At 45.1% G+C, this 25,291-nt stretch overlaps 2 protein-coding genes, 1 long non-coding RNA gene and 1 pseudogene across 5 annotated transcripts in view; 2 read left to right on the forward strand and 2 right to left on the reverse strand.

Moving 5' to 3' along the window:
- SOGA1 (suppressor of glucose, autophagy associated 1) overlaps window positions 1-8,234 on the forward strand; it is a 69,681-nt gene extending 61,447 nt beyond the window's left edge. For both annotated transcript variants that reach the window (XM_007077692.3, XM_042980454.1), the window contains exon 15: window positions 1,193-8,234. In XM_007077692.3, coding sequence (XP_007077754.3) covers window positions 1,193-1,345 — 153 coding nt within the window. In that variant the 3' untranslated portion in view covers window positions 1,346-8,234. The remainder of the gene's footprint in view (window positions 1-1,192) is intronic.
- Window positions 8,235-8,570: 336 nt separating this feature from the next.
- Window positions 8,571-10,740, reverse strand: LOC102966807. The gene is made up of 2 exons (XR_444361.3): window positions 10,512-10,740; window positions 8,571-8,865 (listed from the first exon to the last, which is right to left on the reverse strand). It is a non-coding gene; the product is annotated as an uncharacterized LOC102966807 (long non-coding RNA).
- A 283-nt stretch (window positions 10,741-11,023) lies between these two features.
- Window positions 11,024-24,685, forward strand: DSN1 (DSN1 component of MIS12 kinetochore complex). Of its 2 annotated transcripts, XM_042980455.1 has the most exons (11): window positions 11,024-11,105; window positions 12,495-12,543; window positions 12,768-13,094; window positions 15,151-15,224; window positions 16,103-16,175; window positions 18,535-18,622; window positions 20,283-20,342; window positions 20,740-20,814; window positions 21,978-22,125; window positions 23,227-23,314; window positions 23,891-24,685. In XM_042980455.1, exons 2-11 carry the CDS (start codon window positions 12,510-12,512, stop codon window positions 23,971-23,973), a joined length of 1,050 nt encoding a protein of 349 aa, XP_042836389.1. In that variant the 5' UTR covers window positions 11,024-11,105; window positions 12,495-12,509; the 3' UTR covers window positions 23,974-24,685. The 2 variants fall into 2 exon arrangements, with proteins under 2 accessions (XP_042836389.1, XP_015390999.1); XM_015535513.2 differs by lacking the exon at window positions 12,768-13,094 and having other exon boundaries at window positions 23,891-24,683.
- Window positions 17,594-17,744, reverse strand: LOC122237212 (annotated as a pseudogene).
- Window positions 24,686-25,291: the final 606 nt, after the last annotated feature.

The raw sequence follows: 25,291 nt of genomic DNA on the forward strand, positions 1-25,291 counted from the left end.
TTAATATAGTTCCAGTCGTAGGACCATCAGGCAGGAAGAATTCTTATTCAGGGAGAGTCAGTGTTTTTGGTCTTCCAGCCTTCGACTGATTAGATGAGGTCCACCCCCAATAGAGAGAGCAATATGCTTTGCTGATTTAAAGGTTAATCTCATCCAAAAGCAGCTTCACAGAAGCTCTCAGGATAATGTGTGACCAAATATCTGGGCACCTTGTGGCCCAGTCAAGTTGGCACATAAAATTAACCATCACACCCATATCACCACATATATATCAAGAGACACAGGTGGCATTTTGGATGTTGATTTTAAAGCTGATCCAGATATTTTTCACTATGTAAAATATCATGTTACCCATTGACTCAGTAGTTCTTCTAGGAATGTAGCCAATGGAAATATTCACAGAGGTGGGAGAACATGCTTGTATAAATAAATGTATGGCATTATTAATAAAAATTGCTAACATTTATTGTGTACTTAGTAGGCACTATGCCAAATGCTTTGCCTGTTATATTTGATTTCACCCTCACAACATTTTGGGAAAGGCATCATGTCCTTCATCTTAGAGAGAAGGAAATCAAGGTTCAGAGAGGTTAAGTAACTTATCCAAGGTCATACAGCTGGTAAATGGCAGGGCTAGGATTTGAACCAAGCAATTTAGTTCTATAGTAGCACTTTTAACCATTATCCCTGTGTGTTGATAATAGTAAAAAAAATTAGAAACTATCTAAAATGCATGTAAAAAATGAATTGGATAAATAAATTAAGGTACTGTGTTTCCATTCAGTAGAATAATGTATAGTATATAGCCATTAAGAAGAAGGAAATCTAGATATACATAACGACAGAAAAGTGCTTATGTTTTGCAGTTACAAACTATGCTGTAGCAGATGATGTCATTTTGATAAATGTACGGGTGTGCAATGTGTTGAGAATTTATGTTTGATGGATAACATCTACTTTTTTCTCTGTGTGTCCCAGAATTGATTACATTGTGGAATGTTATTTATGAACATTTGTTATGGTTCTAATGGGAGAAAAACAATTTTAAAGAATTGGTGTAGAGAGGGGCCACAGCCCCTGGGAACCGGTTCCTCAGGCAAGGCTGGGTCCAAATTCCTTGCCCAGCTGGCCACCCAGCCTCTGGGTAGCCGTGCCTCTTGGCTCTTTCTGACTTCCTCCTCTCTTCCCCTAGGATGCTGTTTGTGACTGCAGTACTCAGTCTCTCACTTCCTGCTTCGCCCGGCCGTCCCGCGCTGCCATCCGCCACTCTCCTTCCAAGTGCAGGCTGCATCCCTCAGAGTCCGGCTGGGGTGGGGAGGAGAGGGCAGCTCCCCCCAGCGAGTGACAGAGCAGCCGTGCTCCCCACCTCAACCAGCCCATTCCCTGGATAGCTGAGGGGAACAAACGGAGAGGGGACGAGGCGAGGGGCCCATGCCGTCGGCATCGTCTCGCCCTGGAGGGACAGCAGCTGCACCACTGCCAGACAACAGCATTCCCATCCAGGTAAAGCGGGGTCTCCTGCTGACTGCTGGGTGGTGATCTCTGACTTCCTAGGGGAAGGCAGTGAGTGGAAGGAAGACCACAGCTAGGCTTCGAAAGTGGTTCCAGAGAGATCCTCTGGGAGCCCATCCATTGGGAGAGCCTCGCCTCGTTCTGCCCAAACCCCCTTCTCAGAAGAGCCAAGGAAAGGATACACTTCTGGCCATGCTCCTCAGGGGAAAAGGCTCACAGAGATGTTCCCTGCCAACCACGTCCTCCTTCACGGGGAGGAAACACCAATGAGAAGAACAGTCTTTGCTGTAAGAGTCAACGTGGGGTTCCTGGTGAAGCTGAGGTGGGCATCATCCCCATCCCTTCCTTCTCCCCACTTCTTCCTCCTCCCAGCCCCACTGCTCTGGATTGCTATGGCTCTAGGGGGTATGATAGGGCAGTAGCCAGGGCCAGCATCTGCTTGGAATCCTGGAGCCCTGGATCTCCCTGTGCATAGCCTAGATGCAGCAAGGACTGGAAGATGAGGTAGAAAAGTGTGGGGCTCAGGGTTGGGTAGCCACTGGAACTGCCTCCCTGGTCAAGGTGGCTTGCGGGGCACCAGCCTTGCCAGGAAACACCTTGAAGACAGAAATAGGTAGGGTCAGTTTCAAGACCTCGTGCACAGATAAATGCCTAAATACCCACTGCCTTGATGGCTGGGGGCCTCTTTCCCTGGCACCCTGGAGAGGCGTGACACATCTCCACTGTGTTTACATCCTGTGGCTGGTGGAGAGCAAACATGTTCCCAGTGAGAGACTCCCAACTGGCCACACCAGGCTAAGGAGCACTTCAAGAGGCCAGTGCCCCAGGACGTGCTAGTGGACTGGGGCCTGGAAACACATTTCCTCGGTTGTTTATTTGAAGTTTTCTTACTATAAATATTTAAGGTAGTTTTACTTTATTTTAATAATTTAATTTACCCCAAAGTCCCTAAGGTAATTTATTGGAGGTTCTGACATGTATTCTTGCCATTGGGACAAAGTGAGGCTTCTAACACGATGGACAGGCATGGGGTCCCCCATGCCCACGAGGCAGCTCGGCAGCTGAACTCTGGTCTCTTGGTCAAGTTTGGAGGGCCCCCCCCCGGTAGAACTGGAGCCCTGCAGCTTGCTCCCCAGTACCGCTGACCATCTGGCCTCAGAGCACTGCTTTTCACTCACTGCTAGGTACTTGGCTGGCCCCCAGCAGTCAGTCTGTAAACGCTCACTGACAGGGTGGAGGGCTGGGCCGCTGTCCCCACTTCCCAAACATTCTCCATCTGCCCTCATTTTCCTCCCTCCCTCAGAAACCTTTTTTTAAGGAGTCAAACACAGATTCCTAAGGCTCTGTCAAGAGCATGGCTATCTCTCCAAATTCCCCAAATGAGAACTCACAGGAAAACAGGACTGAACTTCGAGAATGTTGTTTATTGCAGCTTTGCACATGGACCTGAGAGTGCCAGCCTGCCTCAGCTCTCACCACCTGCCAGCCTTCTCACCAGCCTCTTTCCTTAGCCTTATGGCCTCTCCTGGCCCCTGTTCCAGCCCCAGCTCCACTGCCCGCCCTTGCCCACGTCCCACGTGAGCTGCCTGAGCCATCAGACAGACTCTGCCATGTGGCTCATTGCAATGTGGCGGGAAAGGCCTCAGCTGGCCTCCCTGTCGGTGCCAGTAAACCCATTTCGGTTGCACACATGCCCCCACACACGCAGATGCGTGGACCTCCTGCAACTGGCTGGGGGCCCAGAGTGGAAATACCAGAATAAAGCCACTTGTCTGTGGAATTTAGGAAGACCAAAAGCCAGCAGTTTTGCTTGTTTGTCCCCAGGACTCAGGAGACACCTCTGCATTCCCACCTGCTCCCAGTCCTGCCCTTTCAGGGTCACCTGGACAAGTCACCAAAGTCCTTCATATCCATTCCCAATGGGCAGAATGTGAGGGTCATGTCGGTCTGACCAGGTACTTCCTTATGCCATAATGACTTGTGCGGGCAGAGTGGGCAGGCCAATGGAGCCAAGAGCCTGTCCCCTTTGGGGTGCCACTGCTCCCACCCAAAAGGTCAGGGGGCCCCTCCAAGGTTATGTCCGGGTGAGGGGATTCACACCAGGCCACACGCCACCAGAGGCCTTCTGCCATCTCCCCAAGCCGTGGAGGGTCAGGGAGGTAGCACTCCCAGCCTTGGGGAGAAATCCTCGCGAGACCTGAGCCCTGAGGCTTACGGACCGCCCAGCCTTACCATCGTCCTCGTCCAAGATTGTCCTTGCCATCTCTTGTCTCAGCGCCTGGCTGCCCGGCCCTCCAGTTGGTGTCAGAGGCTCCAGATCTTGGTTTTCAATACTTCCTGCATGCCACTGTGCAAGGTCACTCATCACTGTTCCTACAGAAGCCTCTGGACATGGGGCTTGATGGGGTTGAAAATGTTATGTGTAAATATTGGTTTGGTTTGATTTTTAGCATTTTAATTAGTAACTGATTGTGTTTTCTTTTTTGGGGTGTGGGGGGTTGGTTTGTAAAATCTCTACTCTTTTGGAATGTAATTTCTAAGTTTGTTTCTTCAAATGCCTTTTAAGTCTTGGCAACATTCCCAAAGCAGAAAACTGCCTGACCCACAGTGGGGATTCCCCTGGAGCACCCAGGAAGGAACACTGCCCTTCTTCTCATTTTCCCCCTTCCTACTCCTCCTCTGCCATTTTACTCCCAGAACTTTTTCCTCCTCTTCCTTCTCCCTGACTCCCTCTATCCTTCTTCCTTTTCTGCCATCTCCACTCTCTTCCACCAAAGTCCCAAGGAACCCAGGGGTCCTAATTTCCTACAGACCACTAGGCTTATTGTGTTGGCACCAGTTGGCTGGGGAGGGGACACAGGGGACCCTGATTGACCTAACTGACCTGGTCAATTGCCCAGATTGACCTAAACTGGATGACCTCATGTTTTCTGTGCCTGACCTCTTCCCAGAGCCAAACTAGATCCTCCTGGTGGCAGTGATTGTATTTGAAATGAAAATCAGACCACGTTGGCACATCAGTGGCTCCTAAATCTTGCATGCACAAAGCATCTGTGTCCAGTTTCTTGTCTCCCTGTTTTCCTCCCACTTTGATCCCCACCAAAGACTGACCAATTTAAAACCACCTCCAAGAGGTCTTGCTTTCTGTGAACTCAAAATGGGCCCCACCTCTTGGTCTTCCCCCAGGGACACTCCTCTCCCAGTTGCTCTCCCAGATGACAAAGTCAAGGGCCCAAAGACTCGACCCTCTTACACGCTGACCACTATATGGTTCCATCATACCCATCCCTGTACACTTTTCACGGTTTCATCACCAGCCTGTTGTCCTCTTGCGCACCCAACTTTCAGGCTCTTCCTCCCTCTCCCCTCCCATCCAGAATGTCCCTCACCTTCCAGCCTCACCAGCCCCCACAAGCTCCCACTACCTCTTCAGTCATAATAATCATCATCCTGTACACACTCCACCTAGAGCACTTTACTATCTAGAAATTGCTCCCCTCTCCCCTTCCCTCCACCCCTCCAAACCCCCCCCCCCCCAACGCCCCGTCTCCTTCAGACCTCTCAGGGACAGCTCTGGGAGGCAGCCTTGGTAGGATGGGTTAGTGCAGATAAGGAAACTGAGGTGCAGGTCTCATCCCAGAGTCCCCTAACTGGGAAGTCAGCGAGCCTAGACTAGGACCTGGGTCCATCAGATCCCCTGGCCCAACTCCATCCTTCTTGCTGTGTAAACCCACTGCCCCACTGGGGGCTTTTTTGTGTAGGTACAAAACACCCAGAATATGCCACTACCTAACCCAGACACGAAACCATGCAATGGTCACCACTATCCATTTCCAGAACTTTTTATCACCCAAGCTGAAATTGTACCCACTGAACAATAACACCTCCCCACCCCCTCACCAAGTCCCTGGTAACCTCTGTTCTACTTTCTGTCTCTATGAATTTGTCTATTCTAGGTAGTTCATATAAATGGAATCATAGTATCTGTCCTTTTGTGTCAAACCCCCTCAACTTTTTAGATGAAAAATCAGGCCCAGAGAAGAGAGTGGCTTGCCCAAGGTCAAACTAAACAGGACCAGACCCATGTTTCCTGACTCTCAGCAGGTGCTGCATCCCCAGCGGTGAATGAGACCCCTCCACCCTGACATTCTTTGCTCTTGGTCGAGCCCTTTCCTCTCTCTGGGATCAGTCTGTTCACTACCCCACCCCTCCTCCTGCCCATCCTCTCTGTTACCATCTTCCACCAAAACTCCTCTCCTCCTGCCTCCTCTTCTCAGCTGGTTCCCACCAACAAACCAAGTGCCCTGGCCCTTGGCCAGGTGTTCTTCTTAACACCCGAGCTTACCTTAGCACCCATCCCTTAATGCTCCCAGAACAGCTTCTCCAGCTCGGCTCCCTTGCCATGGATTTCCCTGGTACGTCAGCAACCCCTCCCTGGCCCCCTCAGGCTCACATTTCCATCCTGTCCAGGAAGTGCCTGTGTCTGTGGTCGTCCATCTCTGATGTTTGCTGTCACATTTGGTGGTGTTTCTTGGGTTCTGCTTTATTTATTTTGTGTTTTCTCACACTAAAGGAGGCACCTTTCCAACACCTCAGACAGCATTAGCCTTGCCAGCCCTTCACATTGGGTTTGGCCCCAGCGACCTCCCAGCTGAGCAGGACATCCCCTAGGTCCACTCTTGAACCTTATTGTCTTCTCTGTCCCAGGCTCAGGACCCCATCACCGTCCACTGTTGGGTGGGGCAGACTTGAATGCCTCCTTCTGGGCTCCTGTACCCTCCTCAGTCCTGCCTAGCCTTGTTTGGAAAGCAGATGTACCAGGCTTGGCTTGGGTTCTTCTCTTCCTAGGTCATTCACCCATTGGTCTGTCTGTACATTTGACACCGCACTATCCTCTCTGCTCTTCCCTAGGCCTCACTGCCTCCAGAATAGCTTATCCTAGCAGAACCTCGCCCAGGCTTTACAAATTACCCCTCCCAATGGCGTTTAAAGTTTGCAAAATCCATAGACCCAAGAACCTCAAGGAACATGATGCTGGGCCCACATCCCTTGCCCAGGGGTCCTCCTCACCGCCTGCTACTCTTCCCTCACCCTCCTTGGACCCTCCCTTGTTTATCCCATCAGCCCTGTTTCCTTCCCTCCTTGCCCTTGACCAGCCCATGAGACCCCAGACCCTAAGGAAAGAAGCTCTGGTTTCCAATAAGCATCCTTGGAGGGCTGAGGTAGTCAGGGCTCGGATGCTTTGTTACAGTCAATTCTGATACCAAACTGTTCTGTGAAGAGGAACCTCAGCTGGGAATCTGGAGACCTGGTCCAAGTGTGAGATCTCTTCTCCATTTGCCTGGTTCTAAGAGCCTCCCCATTCTGTGATTTTATGATGTGCATCAGGATTATCCTCAGGGCCCCAGAACACCCCTTGTGTTTTGGGATCCTGCATCACCATCCTCTCTCCACTGGACCCTGGTATCCTGGCTCTCTCTCTACTCTGCCTCTGATCTCTGTGCCTTAGTTTATTTCTCTGCACAGGGGACTCACCACAAGACTATTCCCAGAAGCTTCCCAGGTATTTTGGTGCCTCAAAGGCTGGGCCTTGCCAGCTGTGGCCCGGCTCCCTGTCACTGCCTCAGGACACCAAGTTGCTGAGAATGAGGTGCCTGGAGGTTCTCAAAGCAGCTGGAGCATCACCTGGGAACTTGACAGAAATGAAAAGTACTGGCCCCACCCAAGACCTTTGGAATTAGAAATTCTGTTGTGGGGCCCAGCAAGTTGGGGGTTATTAATAAGCCCTCCAGGTGATTCTCATACAACAGGAGTTGGCCAACTGCTGACCTACACTAGCAATCAATCAGTGTAGCCTGGTGAAGGACTGAGGCTGGCCCAGACCAGGAACAGGTGGAAAATACCAATCTCATCTAGATGCCTGAAAGACTGGGAACTCTCCCTGCCCACCCCTCCCTGCCAAACAAAACAATTATGTCCTTCTTTTCCTAGAAGCTGGAGGGCAGGAAGAAGGCTATAATTTTCCTTTCCCTGCCTCTGGCTTAGTTCCAGCTCTGCTCATAAAAGGCCATGTAGGGTTGTGCTAGCCAGGCAGCAGGTATGAGTCCTTGTGGGGGGGGGAGGAGGAGCAGGAGAAAAACACCCTCACCATGTATCCCTTGGTAACCTCACCATAGGAGCATGGCCTCTCTTCATGTAGTAAAAAACCTAACTCCTCAAGGAAAGAATCCTAAATCCCTAGCTCCTCCCCTTCCTCCTTCCACCTCCAGGGAAACTGAATAGACAGTGCCAAAAAACAGCTCCAACACCCAGCAGCTGGGGAAGACAGCCAGAACCTGTCGTCTCACCTTGGCCCTCCTTCCCCAACACCTGCCAATACTGTGAAGCCCCCTTCCTGCCCAGCCTGGTTTCTTGGCGAGGGTCCTGCAGTTGTGGGCCCTGGGGGGCCCCCAGGGAAGGGCCTTTGGGAGGGAAGGGACCAAGGGCATCCTTGGGCCAAACTGTCTGCCTCTCCTGTCCACTGTTTTCTCTTCCCCACTTCTGTCTTCAAAAGGCTCCTTCCCAAGATGGATTGGGTGCTAGGACAACTGGTCCAATCCGCCAGCTATCCCTGCCCCTGTGTCTTATTTCAGACATAAGAATAACTGTACAGTGTAAACTTACAAAAGGTTTTTAATGGTTGTAGATTGGAAATAAAGTATGTCATATGAAGAGTTTCCTTGGATTTGGCCTCCTCTCTGATTTCTCTTACAGGGTGGGTGGGGCCCCCATCAGATCTGAAACCCGACTCTTCCCCCCCCCCCCCCCCCCCCTCCAATCCCAGCCCAGATGCCTGGAAAGGAGGGAGTCCTGGGATGCCACAGCCAACTGGCTGGCTTGGCGTCACTTGTGAGGGGCCACCAGGGGTTCCAGATGGTGACTCCTTACATCTCAGAGCCTCCTAGAATGTGTGATATGACCGCTGAAAAACATGCAGAGTGTTCAAAAAATATTATTTTCTACAAAAAACTTTAAAACATTTATCATAGAAAAAATAAAGAGGACACATTAGACATGGGTCAGTTATCTATTATAGTGTAATTGGCCCAAAAACATTTATTGGATCACAGGTGCTGTGAATCCGGAATTTGAGAGCTGGGTAGTTCTGATTCAGCGTCTCAAGAGGTTGCTGTCAAGGGTCAATCAGGCTGCAGTCATGTGGAGGCTTGACTTGGACTAGAAGATCCATTTGTAAGGTGGCTCACTCCTGTGCCTGGCAAGTCATTGTTGGCGTTTTTCCCCACATAGACCTTTCCATAGGGCTGCTTGAGTATCCTCACAACATGGCAGCTGGCTTACCCTAGAGCAGGTAATCTATGAGAACGCAGGGTAGAAGTCACAATGCTTTTTGACTAAACTTTGAAAATCACAGTCATTTCTGCAGTATCTTCTTGGTTATACAGGTCAGCCCTACTCAGTGTGGGAGAAGAACACACAGAGCATGAACAGCAGGAATCAGAGCTCAGTGGGGACCATCTTGGAAACTGGCTATCATATGAAAAATCTACATCTCTGTCCCTCTATTTTTTTCTAGGGGTGTGGCAGGAGGCCGGGGGGCGGGGGCGGGGAGAGGCTAACAACAGCCAGGCCTGTGCTAGGCATTGAGAATGCAGTGGATGGGCCTGGAAGACAGGAAAGCAAATGTCAATGGTAGGGGGAACCCAGGGTGTTCAGGGAGCCAAGAGGAATTGGAAGGTCTCACAGAAAGGATATATGAACTAGCACCTGAGGTTGAGATGGTGAGTAAATGAAGGGGATAGTGGTATATTATAGGCAGGACGCTGATGGGAGGTGGCTCCAGGGGAGGCACTGCATGTACCGAAGCCTAGCAGAGAACAGAGCACAACAGGGGAACCAAAGGTTGTCACTGGAGTGAGGAGTGATGAAAAAGGAGAGTCAGATCATGCAGTGCCTTACGAGGGAAGGAATGTACACATCGTGTGGACAGTCGGAAACCATGGGAGAATTGAAAGCAGAGAAAGCACAGAGGATGTACCGGGTCTGGAATCCGTGAAGCAGTATTCTCACTGTGCCTCAGGATGACCAGTCCTGGCTGGGAACAGTGTTCTGTTCTTGGGACACTGACAAACAAGGACTTGATAGAGGTGGGCAGACATAGAAGGAACTGGGTACCACTGAGCCCCCAGAGTGTGATATTCAGGGGACCAAGAGCAAATCTGTTTTCAGATGGCCATTAGAACCAGCAGGTTGGAACCACAGGGTGGAAAATTACAGGAAGGGAGATTTCTATCTCCTATCAGAAAACTCTTCCAAGGACCGTAGCTGCTATGGAAGGGTGACCACAGTCATATTCCAGCTGTTCCTCCCCAATTCGTCTTTCAGACTTTATGGGCTTCTAATAATTCAACATTTGGTTTCAGATCTGAAAGGACCGCATACGCAAGGGGACATTTCCATGGCCTCATGCTAGGTGCTGAAGAAGCAGCCTGCTCTCTGGGGGCTCGCTCCCATGCCAGCAAGGGATAGTGGAATAGGCACGGTTGGGCTTCTGGGAGCATATAATTTTCAGCCTGGAGTCTCAAAGAAGAATCTGAGAGGGATTAATTCCCAATTTTGGCTTAAAATTGGAGAATTTTGCAAGATAAACCTGGAATGCGCTACCCAGAGGGAACGGCTTGAGCAAAGGAGCAGAGGGAAGAAGCAATAGGGGTAGGCAGAGGAGCTGTAAGCAGTTTGGGGAGGGGGTGGCCTGCAATAAGGCTACAAAGGAGAATTCTTGAACTTTGCCAAGTATTGAAGGGACCACAGAAAAAAAAGTGCTAGAGTAGGAGTAGGATAGAATGAAACAAACTTGAGTACAGAGCTCCATTTCGTCCTGGGAGAGACAAGGCCCGCGTTTTTGTAACTAACAATGCAAAGAGAGGGCGGGGACCATGGCCTAACCCGGGCAGGGCATCAGATGCCCTGTGGCCCACTGTATTCCTTTGGCAAGCAAGTACCTCTCTGGGCTTCGGCCTCCCCAACTTCAATGGGCTCTGGGCGTGTCAGACACAAACAACAAGATGAGGTGGCGTCCAGTACGTAGATGGGGACTCCTCCCCGGGCGTGGCGTAGCTGGGGAAATGGGTTACGCTGCCCGATTTGGACCAGTAAGGACTCGACAGAAGCGGGCAGAAGGCCGAGGCTTGAATACTAGTCTACGCATGCGCTTCCAAGGAGGCCGGCGTTCTGCGCACGCGTGCACGGACGCGAGAGGCTGCCAATTACGCATGCGCCCTTGATTGGCGGGACTTTTCGGAAGCGGAGGCGCGGGTGGTGGCGCGGCTCGCGGACTGCTCCGTAGACGGCCGCAGTGGCGCAGAGGCTCGAAGGGCGACCTGTGGCGGCGGAGAGTGATTTGCGGGCTTGTATCTCAGGGGCGGAGGCTGCGGGCTAGACTGGCGTATTCCCGAGGTCAGGAAGTCGCAGACCTTTCCACCAGACCCGCCGGCTCACACCCTCACCAGCTTCCTTGGCGTCGGACGTCTCCGCCCAGCCCAGACCGGTCGCCGCCCCCAGACTTTGGGGACCTGGGGCACTGCGGCCTCCTCCTGGTAAGAAGATTCCGAAGGGTTGACCGCGCCTCTCGCTCGGAGCCTATTTTCAGAGCCGGGGGTCTAGACTGCAGAAAGGTGTTTGAGGGCTCAGGGTGGGTCACAGGCCTGGGTTCGAATTCCACCCCCGCCCATCCCCCCATGGCTGTCTCCAGTGGGCCAGGCTTTTGCCCTTCTAAACCTCACCTCCCTTATCTGCAGGGAGGAATTAATGACAGTATTTACCGAGCCGTGGAAAGAGTTAATCGGTATAATGAGCTAATGATGCAAATAAAACGCTTTTGAACATACGCAGATCGTGGCATAGAATTAGCGCTTAACAAGCAGCTTAACAAATGACATTTGTTGCTGTTATTATCCAGGCTTGAATCTGTGATACAGCCCTAACTGTGGGGATGTAGATCCTTGACCTACTCACACGTTCTGTTACCTTTCCCAGCTGTTCCTCTCTCTATATATCTCTTTACTTAGAGTCTCCCCCTCCCCCCATACAGATTTCTGCTGGAAGGGAGGGGTAATCGCGGAAGATGCAGAGATGCCTCAGCCATGTCCTTCCTTGCCTTCCAGTTAGTTGTCTGTGACAGCCACTGGGAATACAGATATACCCTGGCTGGGGAGGAAAACTAGGGGGTGGAGCAACCAACTTTGCCAAAGAGAAGTGGTTGGAAAGTTTCACATTTGAGCTAGATTAGAAAGGTTGAATAAGTTTTACAGGCAGTGTGTGTAAAGATTCAAAAGTGGTGCAGGGGCTGGGAGTGGCAGGAGGGAGCAGGATGGGTAAGTTAGGGCTAGTTTATGAAAGGTATTGAAGATGCTGGAAGACTCTGCTGCTGTCCGAAGAATGGATTGGAGAGGAGCAGTGCTAGATGTTTGAGGACTAGTGGAGAGGCTGTAAGATTATTCTGGGGAGGGAAAGGGAGATGGTGGAAGTTCTGAGAGTGGAACTGGCAGTGGAGAAAAGCTTTCCAGAGACTGTTGGAGGTAGGACGGACAGAACTTTGCATCTGGAGATTAAATATAAGAAGTAAAGGGTGATGTGATTTTTCTAGTTTGGAACACCATGCAGATCATAATGCCATCTAGAATATTAGGGACTATTTAAAAAATAATTGGTAATAAAGGAGGGTATGTGTTAAGGGAGACATAAGTATTTTTAATGATGAATTCTGTAGAAAGTCAGTACAGGAGGTGACGAACCCACTGGTAGTCTCTGGAGGAGGTGGGGGAGGTGAAACTGGGCCTTGTCATATAGGTAGAATTTCATGGGGCAGAGATGAGCAAGCAGTTCAGAAAGGCTGAACAATACAAGGTCTCTTCTGGGGTACTAAAGCCTCATTGAGACTCGGGCTGAAATGTGGAGAACAGATCGCTTTGTTTTCCTATTTTCAGGGTGCTTCATCCAGAATGACCTCAGTATTTAGATCAGAGACCATGGAAGGTGAGTATTGTAGTAAAATTGCTCTTGCTTTGGGTTCCGGTTTCTAAGCTATAGATAAACATTTCCCTGGCTCCCTGGTGCATCTAGAATCGTATTTACATGTTTGCAGAGATGCTTCCTCACTGTTTCTATGATCTGGGGCATACATTTTCTTTGTCCACCTTTTTGCTCAGATGCATAGTTGTGGTGGGTTTGATTTTGTATTTTGACTTTTTCATAACAAGTGCTAGAAGAAGAACTGGTGACATCTAAGACTCATGATCATCAACTGGAATCGGATACCATCCCTGTGGAAGTGTGTAATAAATCACCTGCCTCCCTGGAGATAACTCAAGGCGTTTCAAAGGAAAGAATTTACCTTGGCTCTAGCCCTAAAGTGGGAGGAAGTTGTGATCTCAGCCACCAGGAAGGACTTCAGTCCAGGTCCCTTCATTTGTCCCCTCAAGAACAATCTCCCAATCATCAAGATAAGAGTCAATCTTGGAGGCGAGCAAGTATGAAGGAAATGAACCGGCGGAAGTCACTGCCTCCCTTTCATCAGGGCATCACAGGTGGGATGCTATGTACCTAAGGCAGTGGAGTTCCAGCTCAGATAAGAGGTAGTGAGTTATGGCAGAAAGAAAGTAGTGGGATTACCTGACTTTGCTACTTACTAGTTACGTGACTGAGCAAATCATGTCACCTCTCTCAACCTGTTTCCTCTTCTATATGGGGGATATTCTAAGATCATAAACACTAATGTCAAACACCCAGTAAGTGTTCAGTATGACTGCTATTTATATTAGTAGCTGTCCATTGTAATCTCTACCATGAACAGAAATTCTAATTTACAGTTGTTCAACACTCACCTCTGCTAGGAGAGGCATTAAAGATTTCTTTGTATGGCTTTCTGTCTCATTTCCTAAAGTGAAACAGAAGGTGAGTGGGTTGCTACCAGATTTTAAGCTTTATAACTGAAAATCTTTCAGAGGGAAGATGCATGTAAAATATCTCGGTGAAAACTAAGTTTTTAGATATGCCATATTTAAATGTGATTTGTGTGAGTTTACAACAATAATTGTATCTCAGTAAGCATTGAAATACAATATTTAATGTGGAAAGTCCAGCACATTTCGAAGAACTTACTAGTTGTGTAACCTTGAGTAGATTACTTAATCTCCTTTGCCTTATGGTCCCAATCAGTAAATGGGATGAAATAATATCTATTTCACACGGTTGTGTGAGAATTAAATGAATTGATACATATGACACAGTACTTGGCCATATAGTAAGTAAATAGCCCAAATGTTAAGCTGTTGTGATTATTTTAAAGATATTAGCTCACTTCCAGATGACCTGATGTCTAGAAGGAAATCTGGGTAAAAATAGCCATTTAGCTTATCAGAAAATTGCCGCCACACTTGTATTCATGCACTTGACCCCACAGGTGTGCCAAGACAACAGCAGCAGTTCCTTAACTAAGGTCACCCCTACCTCCGTCTCTGTTCCGGAGCATGTGGACCTAAAATTCTGTATAACGGAAAATCCACGATGTAAAAGATTGGTTATTCCTGCCCACTTGCCAGGTTTCTCTGGTTATAGGCAGAAGGTATCCTGTTTTTTCCACTTACAGCAATGAGAAATAATCAGGAGATAAGAAATAAAAACACTTGAAGCCAGCTGTAGCTGGAGGACAAAAGTAAACGTATCTCAAATACTCAGAGCACACTTCCTTTGCTGTATAATAATTGATGTTTTTGGACATAATTTAAAAAAAAAGTGTCTATATCTTGTAGTTGTTTGAGGATTTAGTGGCGTAATTAATGTAAAATGCCGATCTAATTCAGGCTGACTCACCATGTGACCTTGGGCAAGTTACCCATCACCTGGCCTTTGTGCCTCAGTGTCTTTTATAAAATGGAATTGATAAGATACTTGCCTTCAGTTTTAATGAAGTGTGCATAGCATTTAATGAAGTGCCTTTTATATAATAAGTGTTCAACAAATTATTGATGTTATTATTAGGTCAATATAGAGAGGCAGCATGGCTATTTGTGGGAAACTACACTTTTTTGGTGACAGACTTGGGATTGAATTCTGGCTTCACCAATCTCTGGTCTCAAACAAGTAATCTGCCCTCTGAGCTTCAGTGTTCCCTTCTGTAAAATGGAGCTCATAATTTACAAGACCGTATTTAAAGCACATTGCAGGGGTGCCTGGCTGGCTCAGTTGTAGAGGATGCGACTCTTGATCTCAGGATCTCCACGTCCTGAACTCAGGCCCCACATTAGGCATGGGGCCTACTTAAAAAAAAAAAAAGGCACACTGTATCTGTCATAAAAATGCTCAGATGTTCTCATTTACTTTCTTTAAGTGATGACTATAAAACATCAAAAAAATTAAGTTATTTTTTAAGTTATTTTTCATCTATGTTGTTTAACAGACAAGATTTTAATGTAATCTGTAAAAAGTTCTTAATAACTTTTTGAAGTTAAAGTTAGAATGCCTGGAGTTGAGCTGCATTCAAGAAGGAGGAAAGTGGTTTTTTGGTTTTTTGGTTTTTTTGTTTTTTTTAACTTTGCTAACTGTGTTAGTATCCAGCTCCTTAAAGTGTGATTTTTATGTCAGAGCTCAGCAGATCTATCAGTGCCAACTTAGCAGAAAGCAAACGGCTTGGCGCTCTCCTGCTTTCCAGTTTCCAGGTGAGATTCTTAGGACTGGGAAATACTTTCTTTTTTTTTTTTCAACTGTTGCTGTGATGGCCACAAAGAGAGATCAATACTGTGTGTGTGATGCCATCAATTAAGATTAAAAGGTGTTTCGGGGCACCTGGGTGTCTCAGTTGGTTAAGTGTCAGACTTTGACTCAGGTCATGGTCTCGCAGTTCGGTTTGTGGCTTCAAGCCCCACATCGGGCTCTGTGCTGACAGCTCAGAGACTGGAGCCTGCTTCCGATTCCATGTCTCCCCCACTCTCTGTCCTTCCCCTTGGCTATTGTGCACACACACGCTCTTTCTCTCTCTCAAAATAAAGATTAAAAGACGTTTCTCTCTAGTTGTATTAATTTAAAAGCCAGATTTAATCAAAGCAGCAGCTGATTTCTCTCTGGACTAGGCTCTCTACCAGTCCCACTGGTGCTGCTGCTGCTAACTGAGCAGCTAACAGTCAGATTTCCTCAATCTAGTATATTTTGCCCATTGACAGCAAATGATGGGAATTTAAAGTGCGTGGAGGTCAGTATCTAAGTTAAAGCAGACATTTGAGGTCTGACTACATAGTGAGTGGGAATTATATGGCTAACTGGTAATTACATCAGTTTAGATAAGAGCATCATTTGTGTTAATTAAATGGCCATGTTTCTCTGAACCGAAAATCGTATAGTCTGAACAACAAAGAGATTTTTCCTGATCTACTTATTTGTATGAAAAATGTTAGGTATAAAAACTAAATCATGTTTACTTTCACATTGATTAAACATGAAATTACATGAACTCAGGACTGGTCTGAAAAATCTTTGTTGTTGTACTGAAAATGCTTTTTTTTTTTTTTTTTTTTTTTTGAAAATGCTTTTCTTTATTTAGTTCTCAGTTCAGAAACTTGAACCTTTCCTAAAGGACACTGAGGGCTTCAGTCTTGAAAGTTTTAGAGCCAAAGGTAAGTTGCTAAGAATAAATGAGCAAGCTTTGGCCTTGGGCTTTACCTCCTATTAAGGTCAGTCGAAGCCCCACTTTCAGGATCCCCATTTATAGGAGCTGCTGGGTCACAAAACCAGCCCTCCCTTTATATTTTAGAATTGTGTTTAAAAAATAAGAGTATATGCTTATGACATTCAGAAGGTATAAAAGTGAAAAATAAGCTTGCCTCCCACCCAAACCAGGCCACCTCCTCTGTACAGAGGCCACTATAACCACCAGCTTCTTATGTATCATCGCAGAGATCTTGCTGGATTTCCAACATTTTTACATTAATATCAAGTGAATAATGCTCTCCGTACTCTTCTTTACCTTGTCTTTTTTTTTTTAACCTAACAGTTTGTCTTGCACATCATTCGGTATTGCACACATAGAACTATCTTGACAGTTTAGTAGCCATACAATATTTCATTTTATAAACGTACCATATATGATTTAGCCAGTTCTTTACTGATGGGCTTTTAGGGTTTCCAGTCTTTTGCTATTACAATGAATGGGTTAATGAACATCTTCTTACACAAGCCTTCAGGTACATATGCAAGTAAAAATAAGATAAATTTCTAGAATTGGAATTACATAGGTCAAATGAAATGTTAGGAATACCAGACTGTCTTCTAGAAATGTTTTACCAATTCTCCTACCAGTAATATATGCAAGTACCTATTTTTTCATACTCACAATAGTTTTGTTTGTTTGTTTTTTAATTTTTTTAATGTTCATTTTTTTTTTAATTTTTTTTTTTTAACGTTTATTTATTATTTTTGAGACAGAGAGAGACAGAGCATGAACGGGGGAGGGTCAGAGAGAGAGGGAGACACAGAATCTGAAACAGGCTCCAGGCTCTGAGCAGTCAGCACAGAGCCCGACGCGGGGCTCGAACTCACATACCGCGAGATCGTGACCTGAGCCAAAGTCGGACGCCTAACCGACTGAGCCACCCAGGCGCCCCTTAATGTTCATTTTTGAGAGACAGAGCATGAGCAGGGGAGGGGCAGTGAGAGAGGGAGACACAGAATCTAAAGCAGGCTCCAGGCTCTGAGCACAGAGCCTGATGCGGGGCTCGAACCCACAAACTGCGAGATCATGACCTGAGCTGAAGTTGGACACTCAACCGACTGAGCCACCCAGGCGCCCCATATACTCACAATAGTTTTATTAAACAATTCAGATTTTTTACTATTTGGTAGGTGATACAAAGTGTTTTCTAGTCTTAATCTGTGGTCCTTTCTCTTTCAAAGAAGATAAGCATTTCTTCATTTTTTTTAGAGCCATTTATACTTCATTTTCGGTATATTGTTTGTATCCTTTGTTGTTGTTTTTTTTTTAATCCAAAATGTATTGATTGGGATCATTTCCCACTCATCTTGATTCAGGTTGCTTTTAGTGCTGCTTCTGTGTGAAGGAGCATCCTTCTGTAAGCCTCGCTTCCTCCTGTAGGCTGGCAAAGGACAGTGGAGCACACAAAAACTCATGTTTGTGCATGGCTAAAGATGGTGGTGATTTTGTAGCATCATGGGCACTTCACATCCATGAAGTAGGAGTTGGGGTTCTGCACCAGGTGCTTCTTGTGCTTCCTCTTCTGGGAGGCCCTTCATGACAGGATGTTCTCGTGGGGAGGTCATCACTGCCAGAAAGGCTCCTTTGTTCATTTTTGAAAATTGGGATGTTGGCTTTTTTATAGTGATTTGTAGGAACTGTATACATTAAGGAAATTAGCTGTTCATGTGTGATATATGTTACAAATATTCTCTCTCAGGAATCCATTTTTAACTTTCTAGGAAGTAGCTATTTATAGTATAACTACACAATTATCCAGGGTCAGAAAAATTCAGTGTTACCTACTTAAAAGACCTAGAAATCTATGAGCTTCCAAGGCTTCCAAAGCTAAGCAGAGACAAGTCTTTCCCTTATGCCTGTAATTCTTTATTCTCCTTTAACATTTTTCATTAAGCTCTTGCCTGTTGCCTGACTTCTGTAATATGTTCTTCTTTTCAGTGCAGGCTTTTGAAATCTTGGAAAGAATGTAATGTCAGTGCATGTATACCTTTTAAATGCTTTTTCACCAGTGAAGTATTAAAAGAAAAACTATCATACATGTCATAAAGAGGAATTGTTTTCCATTTTATCTATACTGGCCCAAAGAAAAAAGATAAAATCTTTCTGCACATTTATACTACTACTTTGAATGGGTGAGAAGGTCAGAATGTAATAGGGGATCCTAGAACTAAGACCACCTTAAGTATGTTATGTCCTTGTCAGCAGCTTGCTGTGAAAATTCATATTCTTTTTATTTTACGATATGTACTTTATTTCTCTTCTAGCATCTTCCCTTTCTGAGGAATTGAAACATTTTGCAGAGAGCCTGGAAAGTAATGGAACTTTACAGAAATGTTTTGAAGATTCAAAAGGGTGTGTGCAGTTCCCCTTCTGTCCTAAATGATAATTAAATGAAGACTTTCCATTATAATTAGTTTGTTCATTCACTCAAACATTTATCCAGCATCTTATACACACCAGGCTCTTCTAGATGCTGGAGATAAAGTGATACGTAAGTCAAGCAAGTTCTCTCTTCTTATGGATTTTAATAGAGACAATCAGATGAATACATAGAAAATAAAGATTTCAGGTAGTGATAATCTAAGAAGTCAGTAACTATGATAGTGGTTTGAGGGGGGTGGGCAACTTTAGCTAGTGTTTAGAGAAGACCTGTAATGAATTGACCTTTGGACTGAGATCTATAAGACCTGGGTAGTGAGAAGGAACCAGCCATGGAACGATGAGGGGGAAAACATTGTTCAGATCTTTGCTAGCTATGCAAGTTGGTGGTAAACTATGTTCTTTAGCTGTTGGCAAGCAAGACTATCAGGAGAATTTTTAAAATTCCAGCCCCAAACTGGTAGTTCCTCTGTAGGGGCAAGGTCCAACTCTCTACCTCCTGCCCTGCAGCAAATCCTGTCACTTGGGCCTACATCAGAAACTTTTTAATTTTGACTTCACAAAGATCTACTTTCTCACACGCAGATCCTTAGAATTAACATTACTATTCAGGAAATGAAAAATCTGTTGGCTCGGCATAGTATCTCTAAAAATGCGGTGTATTTAAGCCACTGGCTGCTGCATCCAGGCCAGAAGTGATAGAAGCTGTGTGTCACAGACTTTGGTAGAGAAACATGAAAGGTGGCACAACTAATTTGTCTTGCCAGGTAGAGTACCAAGTACATCTGGAGGATTTTGGCATTTTCAGTGCCTGCTTTACATCAGGATTAATCACCCAACTGAGCTAAGCCATTGGTATGAGTAAAATACAATCTCTGTCCACCGACAGCTTAATTTTAAGTGTGAAGACAAGAAGGTCATATACAAAAGTATTGTTGGGCCTTAAAAGATGACGTAAAAAGAATAGACTGAAAAATAATATGCAAAGGGGCACCTGGGTGGATCAGTCTGTTAAGTGTGCTACTTCGGCTCAGGTCATGACCTCACGGTTCGTGGGTTTGAGCCCTATGTCAGGCTCTCTGCTGACAGCTTGAAGCCTCAAACCTGCTTCAGATTCTGTATCTCCTTTGTCTCTCTGTCTGTCTCTCAGAAATAAACATTTAAAAAAATTTAAAAGTGATGTGAACAAAAGTTTGGAGATGGAAAACTCCAGATATTTGAGGGTGAGGCCGAGTGAGATTATATGGGCAGAATAGGTGAAAGGCAATAGCTGGAATCAAAGCTAACAAGCTAATCGGAGCCAGAACATAGCCTTAAGTGCCAGGTTAAGGAATTGTGACTTTTATTAGGAATGCAGTAGAGGGTCACAGTTTTAGACAAGGAAAAAAAAAAGGAATATTTTAGTGAAGGTTAATCTGGCTGTGGGTCAATTGGAATTGATGAGAGAAACAGAAAATAAAGCGACCACTGAGGAAACTTATCTACTACAAAAGTGAGAGCCCAAGAATAAATACTTGTTGAAAGATAAATTCTGAACATCTTGTATTGCCGTTAAAATTATGTAAGACATCCTATTAAAAGCAAGTGCTCTTAAAAGGTTTATGTTGATCTTATAATCCTATCTGTATTCCAGAAAAGCATCAGATTTGTCTCTGGAAACATCAGTGGCTGAGATGAAGGAATACATAACAAAGTAAGTGAAAATGATCCTTTATTGGACTATCTAAATTCATCTGTGGAAAATAACTAGTTCTGGGAGAAATGAATAGTAAATACCCCATTCAGAGTGTCAATACTGGTGTGTAAACACTAGAATTTAGAAAGCTGCATATTGGGATCTTGTGGGCTGTACTCTTGGCCAGTTTCATAGAATGGAGTCTAGGAAATAAAAGTGTTAATTTGACTTTAAGAACTCAGGTTTGATTTGATTAAATAATATCCTCTGAATCACTCAGGCTTTCTAATCCTTTAATGACCTTTTTTTTTCACATTTTAGAACCAGAGCAGACACCTAATGTACTTACTGTGGCCTTGAATGATTCAGAATGTAATCAAAAATTAACTGAATGTTTTTTTTCCTGATCCTGTAGATTTTCTTTAGAACGTCAGTCTTGGGATCAGCTCTTGCAACGATACCAGAAGGAGGCTGAAGACATCATTTCCAGGTTAGATCTGTGACTGGAAATAGGAAGCCATCTTTTTACCTTGTGGAATTTGAATTGATTTCAGTTCTGTTAGCACAGATTGAACGATGAATCCTTTCTCACAGGCCAGTCAACTCATCAAAGCTCTATAAAATGTGTTATTAGCACTCTAGGATTATAAATGGAGAATTGAGGGATGGGGAGGAAGAGTGAATATCCCTATTTTCGGTCAAAGAACAGAACTGCTTCTGTGCCCGTGGCTGCTATTACACATCCTGGGGGGAGACAGGCACATCTCTGCCTTCTACCAGGGCACCTGGGGTTGGGCCAAAAATAGGGGACTTCAGTTTGCACATGGCCTTTGAGCTGCAGGTATGGGAGAGAATGCTCTCCAGGTCCTTCATGGAGATGCAAGGACATGGAAGGGGTGATGAAAGAGGGTGTACAGAAGAGAGAGGAACTTTGTCTGGGTCTTAAAGGCATAAGAAAGTGGGAAAGTGCTAGACTTGATTTAGTTGGTCATTTAAGCCAGTGATTTTAAGCTTTTTTTTCCCAAAAGAAACTCAGCTGAACCCAAATATAAAATGTAACTGTGGAAGTGTCTTCTTAGTAGAGAGGTGCTTTGAGAAACATGGTTTGAAAAACTTCTCCAGTCTAGGCATTGATTGTTACCATTTACTTGATTCACCCCTTACATATGCTGTTTATGAAGATAGGTAATATATAAGATGGCAGTTTCAGAATAAAAACTTTTGATGTGGCCTAGCTTGTTAGTTAAGAGGAATGCTTCTGGAAGCCGACTGTCTCTGTTCAAATACTTGTTTCTTCATTCTGTGATTGTGGGCAAGCGACTTAATCTCTAAACCTGAAGTTCCTCACTTGAAAATGGGGGTGGTAGTAGTGTCTACCTCATTGGGTTATTGTAAGTGTTAATTGAGGTGAAATGGGAGTCTAGCAGTCAGGAAATTGTGGGAGTGATCAATTTTCATGCACTCTCCATCATATTCAGTTATTGTAGATAATTGAAGTGACCCAGCATTTTTTTTGGAAAAAGATTAGAGACCTTGATTTCCAGAAAGAAATCCCCAGGTCATCGTTTTTTCCCCAAGTCGTTTTACATTATCTTCCCCCAGAAAATGATTATAAAATTCCTTGAAAGCTCTTTTGTTCTATTTTATTTTCAGAGAATCAGTTGAAACCAAAGTTACCGAAGTTGAAGTGGAACCTGCAACATATCTTGGGTCATCCCAGAGTGAAGTCCTTCACACAAAGCCTGACTACCAGAAGATATTGCAGAACCAGAACAAAATCTTTGATTATATGGAGTTGATGGTTAGTTGGCTCATGTTTATTTGGTTATTTGGTTTACCTATCTTGTCATCCTTGGAAATTATGAGACCTGGAGAATATGTGTAATAAGTATATTCAGCTCTACCTTGGGGAAACATGGAGAGACAATCAATCAATCAATATTTATCTATCTATCTATCTATCTGTTTGTTTGTTTATTTATTTATGGTGTTAAGAGCCAATAAAGCAGAGTAGGGGAGAATATACAGGAAGGGCAGCAGGTTGCTGTATAGAGCAGTTGTTGATTATTCCCCTAAGGTACCATTTTTTAAAAAATGTTTATTTTGAGGAGAGAGAGCACGTTCACAAGTTGGGGAAGGGGTGGAGAGAGAAGACCCCAAGGAGGCTCCATGCTGTCCGTGCAGAGCCTGACACGTGGCTTGATCCTATGAACTATGAGATCATGATCTGAGCCGAAATCAAGAGCCAGACGCTCAATCGACTGAGCCACTTAGGTGCCCCTGGTCCTTCTAAGGTGCCATTTTAACAGAGACTTGAAAGAAAGGAGGAAGTAAGCCATGAGGACATTTGGGAGAATAGTATTGTATCACTCCAAGTATCAACAGGAAGCAGATGACACTTGATAAAGGGTAATTGAAAAAGTGATGTATAAAATGTGGGTATTGAGGAAACCAAAGGGTTAGTTGAAGTAACCTGGGGCTCAGAGGCAGCTGAGCTCTTACTATCCCTAGGACTGAAGGGCGGAGGGAGGGAAAAGAGAGCCATGACCTGCAGCTAAGAGACAAAACTAACTCAAGATGACCCTTCCAGGAGCCTGGGTAAAAATATCCTGACTTCATTCGTCTCCCTCACACATGGGCTTCCTCTTGGCTAAACTGACCCAGATGTCAGAGGACATGGGATCCTGTTTGAGATTATCCACAGTAGTGGCCCCGGGGCATAGGGCAGCATGGAGAAGTGCAGAGTGTGGATCAGGAGGAGCAAACAAAATGTCTGGCAGAAACGTTCCAGGTTGAAAAAGAGCAAAGGCAAAGGTCCTTAGTGGGAGCTTGCCTGGCGATTTTTGAGGAACGTCACAGAAGCCACAGACCCTTACAGCTCACATCTGTCTTTCCTGTGCAGATGGATGAACTACAGGGATCAGTGAAACAGCTGCAGGCTTTTATGGCTGAAAGTACCCAGTGTCTCCAGAAGGTGTCAGTACAGCTTGGTGAGTGTGTGTCTTGAGGGGACTAGAGATTGCACTATTTTCTGTATGATAGCCCTTCACATACAAACTGCCCTTCAAAGCATGTGGTCTCAGAGTAAGGCCTATATCAGATGATTTCTTTTTCTCCCCTCAAAATAATTATTGTGCTGTGGGTACTCAAAGTTGATGGGAAATTTCTCAATGTAAATTCCACAGGAGCATAGTAGACTGAAAATTAAGTCCCCACAAACCCTCATGTTGTTTTAGTAAATACAATATTTTTAATATCTATTTGCCTTTTTTCCTCTTCATTCTTCCAAGAATCCACTAAATGACACTGACATTACTTCCCTGTTGCTTTTCCTGGCCTCCTCCAGCCCAAAATTGTTTGCTATATATACTTTAATTTTCTTACTATGTTGTATTATGGTTGTAGTTGCAGCTGGCTTTCCTACCAGACTGCTCTCTCCTTGAGGACAGAGATTCTCTCGTTTGTCATTGTAATGCCCTTCAGTGTCTGGCATAGTGTCCATACACCAAGTTTTCAATAATGTTATTTGAATTCAGTTGAAATTTACTTTTGTCTTTCCTCTGCAGGGAAGAGAAGCACACAGCAGTTAGATCCGTCACCAGCTCGAAAACTGCTCAAGCTTCAACTGCGGAACCCACCATTGCTCTAGATCTTGTCAGTGACTTCATGCAGCTTTCCTGCCATAAGGTGCTCCAGAGGAGAGAAATGGAAGAATGCCCCAGCACATGGTGATTGCATGGTGGTCTGAGCTGGTGATAGCTGCCCTGTTGCCTTTGAGGATAACTGGCTGAATGTAGAGTACTTCAGTTTTTTTCTAAATGTGACAGAACTTATGCATCTGAAAGAGTAGCATAGATACTTTTTCCAAGAATGTGCAAAATGCTTGCAACTTCTATTGTGAAATGACCTTGAGAACTAGTAGTCCATTCTTTTAAATATCCTTCATGGTCAGTAATCTTCATTTTGTGAAGGTGTTTTTTAGGTTTTGAAACAATCCAGAGTCATTCAGGACCAAATCCAGGGACACATTTTAGGGGTCAAGTTGGATTCTGGTAGGAAAGGAATGGGACAGATTTTCTAGTATGGCCCTGAAGGTGATTTCAGGTAGTGAAGTTTTGAACATTGTTTGCATCACATGGCTACGTGTATCACTTCACACGATGTCCAAATTGAAGGAAATACCGCTTAGTCTCTGTCCTGTTATCTACAGTGTGCTTTAGCTTTTAATATTGAATTGATATCCTAAATCCTGGATTCATAGCACAAAGAGGCTAAGTACTATTTTTCATTGTTCTCTATTTTTAGTAATTTGCATTATAAAGTTGCACATTATTAAAAGCTTTCTTTTGTCTTTGTGTATATTTTGGGTGTATAAAAACCTTTCTTAAGGGGACCCTGGGTGGCTCAGTTGGTTAAGTGTCTGACTTCAGCTCAGGTTATGATCTCGTGGTTCGTGAGTTCAGGCCTTGTGTTGGGCTCTGTGCTGACAGCTCAGAGCCTGGAGCCTGCTTTGGATTCTGTGTCTCTCTCTCTTCCCCTCCCCACTCATGCTCTCTTGCAAAAATTAATAAACATTTTTAAAAAATGGCACAAAAACAGACACTCAGAGCAATGGAACAGAATAGAGAACCCAGAAATGGTCCCAGAAACATATGGCCACTAATCTTTGACAAAGCAGGAAAGACTACCCAATGGAATAAAGACAGTCTCTTCAGTAAATGGTACTGGGAAAACTGGACAGCGACATGCAGAAAAATGAACCTAGACCTCTTTCTTACAGCATACACAAAAGTAAAAAAATGGATGAAGGACCTAAATGTTAAGACAGAAAGCCATCAAAATCCTAGAGGAGAAAGCAGGCAAAAACCTCTTTGACGTTGGCTGCAGCAACTTCGTACTCAACACATCTCTGGAGTCAAGGGAAACCAAAGCAAAAATGAATTATTGGCACCTCATCAAAATAAAAA

The sequence above is a fragment of the Panthera tigris genome, chromosome A3 (genome assembly GCF_018350195.1).
Source record: "Panthera tigris isolate Pti1 chromosome A3, P.tigris_Pti1_mat1.1, whole genome shotgun sequence".
In the NCBI taxonomy this organism is placed as follows: Eukaryota; Metazoa; Chordata; class Mammalia; order Carnivora; family Felidae; genus Panthera; species Panthera tigris.

Excerpts from the sequence above, each read along its gene's own strand:
- DSN1 (XM_042980455.1), top strand. The coding sequence starts at position 12,510 with ATGACCTCAGTATTTAGATCAGAGACCATGGAAG. Across the intron at positions 13,095-15,150 it reads CTTTCATCAGGGCATCACAG|AGCTCAGCAGATCTATCAGT; the intron begins GTGGGATGCTAT and ends TTTTTATGTCAG. Across the intron at positions 23,315-23,890 it reads GAAGGTGTCAGTACAGCTTG|GGAAGAGAAGCACACAGCAG; the intron begins GTGAGTGTGTGT and ends TTTCCTCTGCAG.